Source organism: Acartia tonsa, chromosome 8, assembly GCF_053477335.1.
Source record: "Acartia tonsa isolate MP-2025a chromosome 8, ASM5347733v1, whole genome shotgun sequence".
Taxonomy (NCBI): domain Eukaryota; kingdom Metazoa; phylum Arthropoda; class Copepoda; order Calanoida; family Acartiidae; genus Acartia; species Acartia tonsa.
This window is the reverse complement of record NC_137267.1, coordinates 6,970,562-6,987,249: the sequence shown is the minus strand read 5'-3', so window position 1 is coordinate 6,987,249 and position 16,688 is coordinate 6,970,562. Positions and strand designations below refer to the sequence as shown.

General features: G+C 33.9%; 1 protein-coding gene and 1 long non-coding RNA gene across 18 annotated transcripts in view; one reads left to right on the top strand and one right to left on the bottom strand.

Moving 5' to 3' along the window:
- LOC145325892 (uncharacterized) overlaps positions 1 to 16,688 on the bottom strand; it is a 45,162-nt gene that overhangs the window by 12,273 nt on the left and 16,201 nt on the right. For all 17 annotated transcript variants that reach the window (XM_080168873.1, XM_080168883.1, XM_080168884.1 and 14 more), the window contains 11 exons: positions 16,242 to 16,313; positions 15,668 to 15,845; positions 14,891 to 14,989; positions 14,288 to 14,357; positions 12,477 to 12,614; positions 9,815 to 9,982; positions 8,282 to 8,365; positions 7,231 to 7,285; positions 5,227 to 5,414; positions 4,419 to 4,485; positions 2,816 to 2,958 (listed from right to left, as the gene is read on the bottom strand). In XM_080168873.1, coding sequence (XP_080024999.1) covers positions 2,816 to 2,958; positions 4,419 to 4,485; positions 5,227 to 5,414; positions 7,231 to 7,285; positions 8,282 to 8,365; positions 9,815 to 9,982; positions 12,477 to 12,614; positions 14,288 to 14,357; positions 14,891 to 14,989; positions 15,668 to 15,845; positions 16,242 to 16,313 — 1,262 coding nt within the window. The remainder of the gene's footprint in view (positions 1 to 2,815; positions 2,959 to 4,418; positions 4,486 to 5,226; positions 5,415 to 7,230; positions 7,286 to 8,281; positions 8,366 to 9,814; positions 9,983 to 12,476; positions 12,615 to 14,287; positions 14,358 to 14,890; positions 14,990 to 15,667; positions 15,846 to 16,241; positions 16,314 to 16,688) is intronic.
- LOC145325890 (uncharacterized) lies at positions 466 to 1,385 on the top strand. The gene is made up of 4 exons (XR_013881651.1): positions 466 to 599; positions 815 to 933; positions 1,040 to 1,106; positions 1,248 to 1,385. It is a non-coding gene; the product is annotated as an uncharacterized LOC145325890 (long non-coding RNA).

Genomic DNA, 16,688 nt, shown 5'->3' with positions numbered 1-16,688 from the left:
AGTAAATTCACGCAACCTATTTCTTCACCATAGAGCAAAAAATATGTATCGGAAATAATGCTAATTACTTACAAAACTTAAATTTATATTAAATTGTAATTGTTTAATGCAAAAGCCATTTTTATTTTCAAATTCATTTTTAGCAAAGAATGTTTAATTTTGTAAAAAATAATATGAAATATTATCCAACCTATGTATGTGATTAATCTATGACGCGCAAGCGTTCAAATCTCTATATTCGTTGTATCAGTCTAACGTCAGCCATCTTAATATAAGCAAGGAAAAATAGTCTATCTAAAAGTTTAAAGAAAATTGTTATTTTGGTACAAAATACACATTTAAATCAATTCAAAGCATTTATAAAATTAATTTGAGCTTTTTACTTCCAAGTTTATTAGTTTTTAACAACTTATTTTGTTTCTTTTAAGCGAAAATTGGTTAAATTTACTATCGTTAAAATTGTATTATATATATATGTAAAAAGTGATAAAGAAACCTATATCTACATCAAATAATATGGGCTAATCCATTTCAGAAAGTGCTAACGAGTGAAAAAGTTCTCAAAATGTAATAATAAATTGTCTCTGCTGAGATACAAGGTAAAACAAATATTAAAAATAGTCAATTCATTCACCCAGCGAAGCCGTATATGCAAAGATTTCATTTAAACCAAAGTTGAAGATATAAATCTATTGAATTCACTGCCCCTATCTAATTGTAAAGAACCAATAAATGAGTACCGTAACGGCCTCCAAGTTAACTTTAAAAGCATTGTAGTCCATTAAAAGTTTGGGCTTAATTTGATATTATTAAGGCCTGGAATTAGCTGAGCCTGTTGAGAGTGGATCTGCCCTCTTTTTATCTCTAGTGGAGAAGCTTGTTGGTGCCCCTCGTGACGGATCAGAGGGAAAGCTTGAGCACAAAGAACCATAGGTAAAATGTTGTTGATTGAATAACTACCTAATGAAATTTGGAATCAAAGTTATAGTGTAGATTGCTGCCTATCCAAATATCACCTAATTATGGTTTTTCGTTACAGGATTCACCAAGTGGAACAAAGAACTTGGAACCAATAGCGAAAAAGGAGATCCTTCGCTAAAATTAAGGTACAGAATACTCACCTTTATATTAATTCCTTCAAATTAATTAGAAAGCCTCAAAGTCAAAGCTTAAAAACACAGAGTTACCCTTGATTATTCTATAAATGGTGCTCCTTCTAACATAAAGTATATGATTGATGTTTTTAGACTGAAATTCTGCCACTGTAACACCGATTCATATGGAGTTATCCTCAAATCTGGCTTGTGGTCTGAAGTATTAAGTCCTTGACTGCCGTGGAATTGTTCTGTATTGATTGCTGCTGTGGATATTTGCTGGTGGTTATGTTGATGAGATGATCTGATAAGCCTGTAGTTCTGGAAATTATTAAGTGGAAAGAGCTGGATTCGAGAAGTAAGTTTTACATTCTTTGACTAATGAACCATTGGATTGTTTTATTGAAATGCACTATTCTGAAAAGCCCGAAATCAAAATAAAAGACTTTTAAAAGAAACTAAGAAAGCAATGCAATTTTTAGTATTTTAACTCTGTATTATACTTTATTGTTCTATTTGTAGTTCATTTATAACAACCTAATTCTGTGATTTTATTTTAGGTTGTTTAAAACCGCTGTATTCTACCTGAATAAACGAGTATTGAAAGCTTCATTGATTGTTTTAATGGCAGTTGTTCATTCTGGGACACCTGCCGCACTGCTACATCTCTAACTAGTGGGTTGTAGTACAAATATGCATTATTGATTTATGGCTATTCCATATTATTTGCAGGCCTTCTTATGCCGCTTAAACAGTGTGCGGGCATAATCTGTACGTTCAGCCGTTTGGTTGCTAGCAGCCTTTAAAATTCATAGATTTTTGGAAATATTCGTTTCCAGGATTATTTTACCGTGAACTGCAGTTGATCCAATTTTTCTTACTGTCACATGACAAACATATAAATCAGAAAGTACAATTATTAGCTTCTTTAATTATGACGCGGTGCGGGAAGGAACCATTCTTTACAACTGGAGGACCCGTCAAGATAATCTTGACAAATGGAGGACCCGTTAAACTGAATGCTGAGGTGTTTATCTATTTTTAAAAGCTAAGCTTTTCTATAATTAAATTTCGGCCTGTCCGCAAGTACGATCTTAGTCCGTATGTATGGTTAGATCTAATTGTTAGAATTGTCCTCTCGACTTCAAATTTTGCCTGATGGTTCTTGTATGAGATTCTTGTATTTAATCTATTTTCATTACATTTTTGGGATCTACTGCAGTTCACGGTAAAATATTGCTGGTAACGAATATTGCCAAAAATCTATGAATTTTAAAGGCTGCTAGCTGCCAAACGGCTGAACGTACAGATCATGCCCACACACTGTTTTAAGCGGCCTAAGAAGGCCTACAAATAATCTGGATTAGCCATAAATTAATAATGTATACTTATCTCGCAGTGCAGAGAAATGCGCGAAAAAGGCCTATTTACGCGTTTTTTCTTCAGTGAAGCTTACCCTGTACTTCATTGGATCTTGGCTATTCTAGATTATTTGTAGGCCTTCTTATGCCGCTTAAAATGGTGTGTGGCTAGCAGCCTTTAAAATTCATAGATTTTTAGCAATATTCGTTACCAGCAATATTTTACCGTCAACTGCAGTAGATCCCATTTTTGTTTAAGACTTCTAATTTAATACTCTGATTCTTTGTCATACCATCTAAATAAAGAGCTTCGCTTTTAGGGATGTTGTCATCCTGGCCTTGGTTTCCTTCCAAACTTACCAAATGAAAAGCTTCCTCCTTAATGTCGACAATGTTTTCAGCGGTATTTTGCGCCTCTGCTGGCTCCGATAACTTTTGCTTCTTGCTCGCTGGCTCACAAATAGTTGGTGTCGGTATTTTTGCCGGAGATTTTCTTGGAGGCTCTAAAATATTGAAATAGTTATGTTTTGCATCGTATTATAAACAGCTTTCCGCGGATATAAAATGCCCCGAGATGATTGTACATTTTTATATTCATAGAGAACTTAAAATACCAATTTTAAGAGCGTAACTACTTTTTAAGTTAAGTCATTAAATGGGTCTGTAACAAAGTATAAAATATAATAGGTGGGTGTTTATTTTTCTAGGGGGATATCTCTTGGAAGCAGGGTTTCGGATCCGGATCCGCAAGGATCCGCATATTTTCGAGTCCAAGGATCCGGATCCGGATCCTTGGACTCAAAAAAATGCAGAAAAAAGGGAAAAATCTACCTAAATTTATATACAATCTCAGACATACTCTTGATGAGAGCCAATCTTTTAGGTTTAGGGTCAGACTTGAAAATTAAAAGTATTTTTGACTTCGAATTAAAGAATAAATATTTTTGAAAGGTTTGGTGATTTTATTTTCATTGTCAAGGATCCGGATCCGCACTGACCAAATTTTGAGGATCCGGATCCGGATCCGCAAAAAAACAATGCGGATTCGAAACCCTGCTTGGAAGGATAGAGGTACCCTCCCGAAAAATAGTTATAATCCTTCCATGGACCTTAGGAACCTTCACTGAAAAGGCGAACCATATCGGTCCAGCAGTCAGCAAGATCATACACAATATACAGACATACATCCACTACTCAAACCTCGTTTTGTCTTCTATTGCATTAGAATAAAAAAATGACAATGAAATTTATTCCATAACAATTTTTTAAGGATTAAGAAAAATTTAAAAATTAAATTGGGAAGTAAAAAGGTGAATCAAACAAGGATGACAATATCCTTAAGTAGCAAAGCTCAAAAATTATGGATGGACATCCGTAAAAAATTTACTATAGAGCAGTTTCATGACAAACATTAAACTAAAAAAATCACGAAACCTTGTAAGATTAATAACGAGAAAATCTAGGAATCGATCTAGCAACTCAACCAATAAGCAAATCTTAATGAGACTTTGTGGATATAATTAAATTATGAACTTGTTTAATCCCTAAAAATATCAGCTGTCTATCTTGAATAGGAGAAAAGAAAATCTTGAAAACTCAAAAAATCTAGGAATCGAACTACCACCCCAACCAATTGACGAATCTCAATGAAACTTAATAAAAGTATGCAGAATATAAAAGAATTCAATCCCTAAAAATTTCAGCCGTTTATCTTGAATGGGTGTTGAGAAAATAATGAAAAGTTAAAAATGTAGGAATCGATCTAGCACCCCAGTTAATTTACGAATCTTAATGAAACGTTGTGAACATATAAAGAATGTTAACATATTTAATCCCTGAAAATTTCAGCCTTCCATCTTTTATAGAAGCCGAGAAAATCACGTTTCCCCCTTTCTGTCTCAGACGGACAAACGGACGGACGGACATTTCGAATTATAGAGTAGCTTCGCTACTAAAAATGTACCTCCACCGAGAACTTTTTCTAACCAGTCTTCATTATTCTTCTCAAACTTTTTAGTATTTCTGTTTACCTGAATTAAATCAATAAATATAAAATTCTAGATCATCAACCCCTTAATTGGACCATTAGGAAAATAGAGTACGAACAATCTGACCATATTATTGGTATGAGGGAGCAGTTATTTTTTTGATTTTTAAGATATGATAAGCAAACTATAAATAGTTCTACTTTGCTTATGGGAATTTGAATCATTTCAACGCCCCTATTGAATCAATCGTATTTCACGGATAATTGTAAAAAAATCTTTGTCTGATAAAAATTCCTTTTTAAATTGGACGATTTTTTGTGTCTGATTGACCATCTAGTGTGATACATTTATATTGAATTAAGTATTTTTCGTTTCATTGTTAGGATCATATTTTATAAAGTTATAAAACCTCGTAATTTTTTTCGTATGGATGAGAACAGGTTCAAATCCACCGGATATTAATCGGTTTCGAATAAATAATTATACGAGAAAAATTCATTATTGCAATTCACCTCCTACTTTAGCAAAAAGCCGAAAACAAAATAAAGGTTTAATACTCCAATAGAGCTTTATCGCATCGAATTATAGACAGTTTTCGCGTATTTTAAAAAATGAAATAAATTAAGATTTAAACCAATTTTATGTTTCTTATTTTACTATTTGTGGAAAATTGAAAATTGTCTGTAATACGATGATCTACATGATTTTACATTATAGCTGAGAACCGTTTCTAATCCAGTGGATATCAGTCGTTTTTCGAAGCCATACTGCAAATTTAATTACCTTTAAAAATCTCCTTTTAAACACTTGCATAAAACTATTAACAACTTTCTCATCATATCCGTGTTGGTCGACCAGGAGTTTGTTAGCCTCACTGTGCACCATAGATTTTATCACTTTCATCTGGTGAGCTGTCTTCAATATGTTGTACAAATCATTCCTGCACGTCAGCTCTTCATTCATCACAGCTTCTGGAAAAGTGGAAGATTTATATAAAATATGAGCTAAAAACAAGAAAGAAAAACAAAGGGGACTATCCACGAACGAGGGCATGTGATTCTAAGCACCTTCCAGCATTGATCCATAGTAATTTTTAGTGAATGTACTAGGTTTAAGTGTAATATTTGGTTTATCGACTAAAAAGTTAGGTTTCACCATGGTTTTATATGAGAAAAACTTTGAAATGTAAATCATTTTTTGATGCATTGTCATCAAATTCTTTGTTGAGTTCAAAGAACAAAACAAAATAATACGACAGAAAAAAAGCATCAAGTGATGTAAATTGCAAAAGTACATTAATCAAACCAAATATTACACATAAACCTAGTATATTCACTAAAAAATTACTATGGATCAATGCTGGAAGGTGCTGAGAATCATTTGCTCTTGTTCGTGGATAGTCCCCTTTCAGTAAAAAAAATTTTTTTTTTTTAAATAGAACTAGCGGCACCGCCTCTAGAATTATCTAAGGGGACTAGAAAAGGGGGAAAGGGTGGAGAAGAATGCGAAACACATCTTTATTTTAGTTTTTTTTTTATAAATATTTTGAGGGGGAGCATTTTTTAATTGGGGGGGGGGGGGGGTGGGTGGGAAATTTTTTTTCTCGGAGGGATTTCTCTTTGGAGAGTGGTAGTACCCTCCTCCAAATAAGTTTAGACCTTCCCAGGACCTATAAGAAGCCAAATTGTAAAGGACAATTAGCGATTAGCAATATCCTTCGGTAAAGACAGACAAAAACACAAAAAAAAACTTTTACATAAGAATAATAGAATAGCAATTATTAGCGGCTACGCCCCTAGTGCTTAGAGAGATCATTTGGTACAGACAAACAAACAGACAGAGAATCTGTTACTTTATTACAAGGATAGGTAGGCATTTTCATATGGATTAACACATAAAGGGATAGTTTCACGAAGTACATTTTTTAAAAAAATAGTGAACTGTAAGTTTTTTCTATTTTAAATAACGTAGTAGTTCATAATATAAAGTTATTGATTAAAATTAAAAGATTTGACCAGGGATTTTCCTTAAAAAATGAGTTTATCATTTTTATTTTCAACTTCGTTGCATGTTATATATGGCAAAAACTTTTTTGTCATAAATACAACCTTAGATAGCATTTACTAGTTAATAGAACTTCAAGCTTTTTATACAACAAAATACACATAACAACAAAGAATGACCAATAAAATATTTACTATAGTACTTAGAGTAGTAACTTGTCCCAAGGGAAACCCCTGTTCAATTTTTTTATAACTCTTGTGAAATATGTGGAAAAAGATTCTCTGATATTGGTGTTTTGGCTATACATATTTGGAAAAAATGGACCATTCTCATGTAATTTATGTGGCAAATCACTTTGGACTTTTTTTAGATATTGTCAAATAAAAAAAGTTTGGTCTGGTCAATGTTAAAAATTCTTTAACATATAATCATATCTATCCAATGCCTAATATATTCTACTAAGACATATAAAAGTTCACTACTCTAAGTACCTTAACTCTTTAAATACACTTCGTAGAACTATCCCTTTTACATAAATAGTAGCTACAGTTGTTTCATTGATGTTACACAAAAAAAAGAGAGGGGACAATGAACTGTAAATTACACTGGTACCCAAAGTTTTATGGGAACGTAATTTTATTTGTTAATAATTTTATTAACATTATTGGTTGGTTTCAGTCAATTATGTTACAGAGGGGGCAATTTTGTTAATCATCTCTGGGAAACTATTACTATATAAATTTATCGTCCATTGTCTTATCACTTAAGATTCCTGGCTGTTACCTGATTCAGCCTCTTTAGATGGTTTTTCAGAATCTTCATCGTCCTCCAGGTCTCCCTAAATACATGGAGTCCTTTAGTTTTTATTATATTACTAGCAGCTACACCCCTAGATGCCTCTAGTGGTACTTTATATATCTTTTAAAAAATATTACGTTACCTATTTATGTTGCGTTCAAGTCTCTATACGTAAAATGTTTTTGATTTTTTTTGTGAATTCTCTTGGGAGGGTGATGGTACTCTCCCCCATAATAGTTATAAACCTTCCCGGGACCTATGAGAAGCTACCCTGTTAAGGAGAACCAGATCGGTTAAGCGGTTAGCGAGATCCTTCTGTACAAACATACAAACACACAAACATCCTGTTACTTTAGTATAAGGATATGTATTTTTTTTTATTAATTTTAATTTTTATAGTATCTAAACATATAAAAACTTATACACTTTTTTTTATATTTTTTAGTATTTTTTCATGAAATAGAATATTTCAAAACTGATTAGGTACTTGGGCTTGTATAGAAACTGTTTCAGTATCTTAGGTCGAAAAGAGTCTGATTTGTATGCATTTTTGACAAGAGTTATGGTCAAATATCGAACATATAAAGAACTAACGGACTTTAAACAAATGTGTATTTACACATTTTTATTCTAGACAACTAACTACCTCCCCTAAATTGAAAAGACCCCAAATCTAGCAGACAAATATGAACTTCATTTGAACTTTGATCTATCAAATAGACTGTGAAACAATTTTGTGTGTAATTTTCATTCTTTTGGTTAGTTTTTACTTATGGGTTAAAAAGTGGCGGCAAATTATCTAAAGGGTGTTTTAAAAGCATGTTAGAATTGAACTATTAATTTCAAACTTAACATAATGATTCCTAATCCAATATGGTACAATTTAAACAGCGTAGCACTTTGAGGAAAACTTCGTGCCTATTATTTTTAAAACTATGTGAGAAAAACTCTAAATAAAATATAAATTTGACATTGTGTTGAGTTCTACATGACGCCCCCCCACCTCTTAATTATTACCCAGAAGAAAGATACATACCTCAATAATTTCCGCCTCTTCGTCAATATCACTCTGGTCCTGATCATCAATCAATTCCGTCACATCATCCAACATATCATTTCTATTTTCATTATTTCTCTTTTTATTACAAAAATTAATTTTTTTTAGCTTTATGGGTAATTTGTTCATAATTGGTACAGATTTATAATAACATTTTCTGATTCGTTGGCTTAACAACTTTTGGGGACTTATTAAATTTCGTTTGGTTGGATCCGTAAGTTCAGTGGCTCAACGTTTCAACCACTAAGTGTAATCTTAAAAGGGGTAATTTTATATATCAATATTGGGGATTTCTTTAATTTATCAGACATTGTCTTACATCATTCTATTCTGAATCTATTCTAAAAGTAAGTGAGACAGTTTATGAGGATTGAATCCCATCAGATAATGCGTAGAGACTGTAGATTGTAAACCTAACCACCATCCTTTGATGACAGACTTTCAGAAAGACGCATTCAAATTTCCTTTGTGAAGAAGATTCTATGTACATTAAAAATTATCTAAAATGTTATTTAATTAAAGACATGGAAATATACCTCGTTAATTACCTCAGACGGGCGGAGATGCTGTACATGACATTTCAAACGCCATGGTCCAACAACCCAGGATAACCAAGGGGAGCCAAATATCTGCTTTTCTGTCCAAACACCCGGGGTATTAGGTTATGTAACACCTAACAGACAACCAACCCTTTGATTGCACGATCTTTGTCTGAGAAGTCCTAACTGTGCATGCTAATGAGTTGCGCCTGTTTTGGGCAAAGGCATTCCCCCTCTAATCTAACTATTAATGTCGCGCACCTGACATAGTAGCAGTAGGAACAATTTTTAACGTTATTAGTTATGACATGGTGTTAAGCCGAGATTCGAACCTATCACCTCCACGACGACGAGCGAGTGCGCTACGTGTTGAGGGTGTCCCATAGAGTAGTTGTTAGCACACTATGCTCTGGTTGGGAAAATCCGAGTTCAATTCCCCTCATAGATATTGCACTTGGATGAAAAAATGCTGTTGCAATTTGTCAGAATATAATCACGCAACCTTCCCTGAGATGCCCTTAGGTTGTAAGGAGGGAGATTTGTAGAAAGTTAGGATCCTACCTATCAAGCAACTGTATCGTGCTTTCCCTCGTCCATGCTCCTTATTCATATAAGAGTGCCATTAATTAGGGTGGCTTAATATGGAACACCTGCCAAAACTCAAGGCCAGGGTGATTTAATAATTGAGTAGCTTCCACGAGATTTTCGGGTCAGCTTGTAATGTAACATAGAATACACTAAGCTATGCGCGAAGCTTACCAATCTAGGATTGGCCAAAGGATTCTTACCTCCAATCTCCTTGTGCATCTGAATCCTAACTTCAGAGAATCAAGGCTACATACATACATACAGTGTTGAGCCACGGTCGTGTGTTTTTAATGCAAATATAAGGGTAAAAATGTAATTAATTTTGTTCTTCTAACTATTCTCATAATCATTAGTTACTGCAATTAAAAGAAAGAGAAAAATTCCTGTTATGATTGTCGACCAGAGAGCTGTCAAGAGTATCAGCAGCAGCTCTGTTACTAGCATTGGCAGCAGCCTCAGCTATCTTGTCAGCAAGCAGAGGTTTCTTTACTGTGGTGTCTGTATTCAGGGTGTATTTCACTGGTACCAGTTTCGTTCGGATAGATTGGACTTTCTGAAAATATTTCCATTTTAACATTAAACAATTATAAATTTGGTGCTTTCCCTTAAAGTCTCTATCAAGCACTGAACCCCTCCCCAGTTTTTTTAAAATAATTTGTAAGCAGAGGAGAGGGGGAATAAAAGTTTTTTTTTAAAACTATTGAAAAATAAATGAAGTTTTTTGTGCTTAACAAGGAAATTTAACTGAAATACCGAAAATTTATGAGGATAATTCGATAGAAAATTTCTTTCCTTAATGTTTTTGGGTATGATAGGTTTAAACTAGAAGTGTCCAAACTATTCAACAGATAGTTTTAATCCAGGTGTATATTGTTTTTATCATTATTGGTGATCAACAATAATTTTATCTATCGCCCGTTGTCTTATCCCTTAAGATTCCTAATGTAAGAGAAGGGTGGATTGTCCCACTTAAGACGCCTTACCTTCATAAATTCTGGACATTTAGTTTCAAGAGTTTTGTGACTTAAGACATCTTACCTACATAAATTCTGGACATTTAGTTACAAGAGTTTTGTTACTTAAGACACCTTACCTTCATAAATTCTGGACACTTAGTGGACATATGATGAAATAGGTCTGCATTTACAGGAGTTTTGTGACTTAAGACACCTTACCTTCATAAATTCTGTACACTTAGTGGACATATGATGAAATAGGTCTGCATTTACAGGAGTTTTGTGACTTAAGACACCTTACCTTCATAAATTCTGGACACTTAGTGGACATATGATGAAATAAGTCTGCATCTACAAGAGTTTTGTGACTTAAGACACCTTACCTTCATAAATTCTGGACACTTAGTGGACATATGATGAAACAGGTCTGCATCTACAAGAGTTTTGTGACTTAAGACACCTTACCTTCATAAATTCTGGACACTTAAGACACCTTAAGAGAAGGGTGGGTTGTCCCACTTAAGACGCCTTACCTTTATAAATTCTGGACACTTAGTAGACATATGATGAAACAGGTCTGCATCTACAAGAGTTTTGTGACTTAAGACACCTTACCTTCATAAATTCTGGACACTTAGTGGACATATGATGAAATAGGTCTGCATCTACAAGAGTTTTGTGACTTAAGACACCTTACCTTCATAAATTCTGGACACTTAGTGGACATATGATGAAATAAGTCTGCATTTACAGGAGTTTTGTGACTTAAGACATCATACCTTCATTAATTCTGGACACTTAGTGGACATATGATGAAATAGGTCTGCATCTACATGAGTTTTGTGACTTAAGACACCTTACCTTCATAAATTCTGGACACTTAGTGGACATATGATGAAACAGGTCTGCATCTACAAGAGTTTTGTGACTTAAGACACCTTACCTTCATAAATTCTGGACACTTAGTGGACATATGATGAAATAGGTCTGCATCTACAAGAGTTTTGTGACTTAAGACACCTTACCTTCATAAATTCTGGACACTTAGTGGACATATGATGAAATAAGTCTGCATTTACAGGAGTTTTGTGACTTAAGACATCATACCTTCATTAATTCTGGACACTTAGTGGACATATGATGAAATAGGTCTGCATCTACATGAGTTTTGTGACTTAAGACACCTTACCTTCATAAATTCTGGACACTTAGTGGACATATGATGAAACAGGTCTGCATCTACAAGAGTTTTGTGACTTAAGACACCTTACCTTCATAAATTCTGGACACTTAGTGGACATATGATGAAATAGGTCTGCATCTACATGAGTTTTGTGACTTAAGACACCTTACCTTCATAAATTCTGGACACTTAGTGGACATATGATGAAATAGGTCTGCATCTACAGGAGTTTTGTGACTTAAGACACCTTACCTTCATGAATTCTTGACACTTAGTGGACATATGATGAAACAGGTCTGCATCTACAGGAGTTTTGTGACTTAAGACACCTTACCTTCATAAATTCTGGACACTTAGTGGACATATGATGAAACAGGTCTGCATCTACAGGAGTTTTGTGACTTAAGACACCTTACCTTCATAAATTCTGGACACTTAGTGGACATATGATGAAACAGGTCTGCATCTACAAGAGTTTTGTGACTTAAGACACCTTACCTTCATAAATTCTGGACACTTAGTGGACATATGATGAAACAGGTCTGCATCTACAAGAGTTTTGTGACTTAAGACACCTTACCTTCATAAATTCTGGACACTTAGTGGACATATGATGAAATAGGTCTGCATCTACATGAGTTTTGTGACTTAAGACACCTTACCTTCATAAATTCTGGACACTTAGTGGACATATGATGAAATAGGTCTGCATCTACAGGAGTTTTGTGACTTAAGACACCTTACCTTCATGAATTCTTGACACTTAGTGGACATATGATGAAACAGGTCTGCATCTACAGGAGTTTTGTGACTTAAGACACCTTACCTTCATAAATTCTGGACACTTAGTGGACATATGATGAAACAGGTCTGCATCTACAGGAGTTTTGTGACTTAAGACACCTTACCTTCATAAATTCTGGACACTTAGTGGACATATGATGAAATAGGTCTGCATCTACAGGAGTTTTGAACCATTTGTCTGAAACGACCAAATTCTTCCATTCATCAACAGACTCGTCAAATGAATATAGCAATGTTGTTCCCTGAAAAAAAAAGGATATCATCAGCTGTTTAACAAAATTATCTTTATCTGCTACCAGATGGGTTTAGTTGTAGTCTCTTGGGAGGGTGGTGGTAACCTCCCCAAAAAGAGATATAACCATTCCCTGAACCTATGAAAAAACCGGCCTGTAAAGGAGAACCATATCGGTTTAGTGGTTGGCAAGATCTTTCGATACACACACACAAACAAAGATCCTTTACCTTTACTATAAGGTTAATCTTATTAGAAACAAGAACGCATGCGGTCATAACACTTAAAGATTAAATGAAGTAGTCATTATTTTTATTCATAAAATCTTAAATTACATGCCTCTATGAGTAAAAGTTAAGAGAGAAGTAACGATTTATCAGGAAACAAAAAAAAGGCTAAAGGCAGGAGCAGGGTAAAATAGGATGAAGGTTGGGAAACAAATCTATAGTATAGATGTATATACAGACAACTACTTCCCTTTCTTTTTCAAAGACCTCTTTCGTCTGCTACTAAATTATTTTCTGCTACTTGGCTGTGTTAATATAAGCGACAACATTGGTTGAGTATCAATGACCCAATAGAAGGATTGCACAAGGTGGTTGCGATGGGGAGATAAAGTTATTTAACCCTTTCTCCCACTAGTGTTTTACTCTAATGGGTGGGGGGTAAAGTAGACCCCAAAAAATAATGGGAAGTACAAACGGACAAAGTGAGTTATAGAGTAGATGTTAAGTTGCAAAAGAAAATGAAATACAAATAAAGTACAAACGGACAATTTGAGTTATAGAGTAGATGTTGAGTTGCAAAAGAAAACGAAATACAAATAAATTATTTAAAAGCACGAACGACAGACAGAAGCTGGTAAAAGGGAATGATATTCTGACAAACAATTCTAAAGGATAATTTCCCCACAGCCCCCTTCCCCTTTTCCTCCCCTTCTTACCCATCCCTCTTCAGTTATATGACAAAACAAGATATACCCCTAGTTAACTTCCAAAGGCTTCGTGACTTTTTTTTTGTAGAATTGATTGTTACAATAGCTAGGCCTGGACAGAAGAAAAACAAGGATGACAACATCCATAAAAGCAAAGCACTGAAACGGTAGGACAAACGGACATTAACACGTGTATAGCATCAGGACATAAAAAAATGTATTTGTTGAAATTTGTTGAAAAACTGCTTGATACTGGATAATGTTTATGGTCATACTTACATCTTTAAGGACTTGATTATAGAGTTGCTTCGCTTATAATATTATACTTTGTTATCCCAGGAATCAGTATACCAAAAATCAGATCAATCGGATAATTAGATCACATAAAAATTTGTTGTTAAAAAAGTTATAAAATCAACTTGTTTAAAATGGACGTACGGACATTCTGGTAATGGTTATAGAGTTGCTACGCTTACTAAATCGTACCTAACTACTACAGGAATCACCATGCAAAGTTTGAAATCTATAGGACAATTCTAACATGCCTAAATTAACGAAAAAAGCTATCCGTTACGGACGGACCGACCCTAATTATAGAAAAGCTTCGCTTTTAAAAGTATAGACTAGAAACGAACAGGCCATTTGAGCAGACTATCTCAAATAGCATACGAGAAAACCATATTTCCCTTCATAGCGTTACGGACAAAGTAAATTATAAAGTAGCTTTGCTACTATAAAGAGGAACTTACCGGTTTAATAACCATGTAAAATATTCTATTTTCAGCTGTGATTATGTCTTTAATTTTCACGCTCAGTTCTCTGAAAAAAAAAACATACCATATTTTATTTTTTTTACATCTTACATCCATAAAAGCGAAGCTCGGAAACGGTAGGACAAAAACACATTAATACTTGTATAGTGTCAAAACTCGATAATCAGAATATAAATGTATAAGTATAAACAAAATTGTAAGTAAATTTGTTGCAATTTAAACTGCTTAAATACAGGATAATGTTTAAGGACATAATTTTTAGGACTTCGCTTTTAACATTGTACTTTGTTGTCCTAGGAATCAATATTTCAAAAATCAGAACAATTGGATGATTTTATCACATAAAAATTGTTTTTAAAAAGTTTTAAAATCAACATGTTTAAAATGGACGCACGAACTTTCTGGTTACGATCATAGAGTTGCTAAGCTTTCTAAATCCCACCTAACTACTACAGGAATCACCATGCAAAGTTTGAAATTGATAGGAAAATTCTAACATGCCTAAAGGAACAAAAAAAGCAATCCGTTCCATACGGACCAACCCTAATTATAGAAAAGCTTCACTTTTAGTAAACTTACTCTCTTGAGAATCCAGGCTTTCTGTAGAATGGGAAAAATAGTCGGATGTATTCACTGATTTGTTGGATTCCAATCTGCCTCTCTCGCGAGTAAAAAATACTAAAAAAAACATTATTAAATGTTGCAACAGCCACTGAAGTGAGGCAATATGATAGGGAGGGAAGGGGCATTGAACTGTAAATTACACTAGTACCCAAAGTTTTATAACCACGTTATCTTATTCGTTGACTCTAAAACTTTGGAAACTTTTATTCAATTTAAATTTGTTTGTTCATATCTGGCAGTGTTTAAACATTTCAACCAATAATCTTATGTAGCATAATTCGGTATGCATTGTAATTTATCGTCCATTGTCTTAACCTTTAAGGTTGCTGAGAAATAGTGTTTGAAGTATGATAAAGGGGTAATTTTGTTTGATATATTTTTTTATATAAAACCTTGGTATTTTTATATCTCAATTCAAAACTGGTTTTTATCCAGAGGAAATTAATCGAATTTGGAATCGTAATGAAATAATATTTCTATGAAATCTAAAAACAGTTGCCCTCGGATAAGAAAATAAGAAAGGGATTAATGCTATTACTTTTCATTTTCTTTCTGTGGACAATTTTTACACAACCCTAATATAAATGTGTTTGCTCGAGGTCTAAGTAGGGATTATTATTTTATTTTCCGTGGAAAATTCTTTGTAATTTGATACGTTACATGATTTTTCATTAAGGTTTAAGTATGAATGAATCGATTTCGACGCCAAACAATAAAATGACCATGACCAACCTAATCATGATAAGTTCAACCATGGAGAAGGGGGGCATGGGGAAGTCCTTCTTCACCCCAGACAACTCTTTACTGGCAGTGTTGGTGTTGACGTGGATTATGGACTCTCCTCCTCCTCCTGTGCCAGTATCCTGGTGGGGAATGGAGCCACCAGGGCCAGGTACTATGTGGATATCATCTAAATCAAAGATGTCAACAGTCATAAAAGATGGTAGGACAAACGGACATAAACACTTTTGTAATGTTAGAACTTAACAAGCAGAATATTAAGTTTAAGGACATACTTCTTTTTGCTTGTTGTTCTAGGAGTCATTATTCCAAAAAAATCATATGGATACTATAATCGTATCTTTAAAAATATCAGCATGTTTTAAATGAACTTTCCGGTCAAGATTAATGAGTTGCTATAACTCAAAACGAGCTTATATTTAAGCGAGCATTACTGGTTTTATATGATAAGATAAGAATTAGTATATTGTTTTTCATCGACAAAATCTTTTATAATTACAAAACTTTCTTTGAAGTATTCATAGAAATCCTTCTTTAAAAGTCACGTGCGTTTGTCAGGCTTTACCTGAATCTTGTGAACTATCCAGGGTGATGGTTTTCACAGAAGAAGCAGGAGATACTATCACTCCAGCATTACCTAAATACAGACATCTTCAGGGATTAGACAATGAACGATAAATTGATGTGCGTACCTTTTAATGATAGACAAAATAACCTGCTCTGTAAATCAAAATTAAAAGATTCGCAATTTTAAATCAAACAATCAAGATCTGATAATTGTCCCCAAAGTTTTTAAGCCAACAAATAAGATAACTCTTGTTACCAGTCCAAATTTCTAATGCAGCGGGACGCGGATAATTAAGATTTCGAGGGTTATTTCTGTATAAAAATTTACTGTTCTTGTCTTAAAAATTACATTCTTACCGCTGGGACTAGGAGAGGCAAGAAGCTTGTGTCGGATAAGATCTTAAGGATTATTTCTACATAACAATTTACTGTTCTGTTCTGAGGT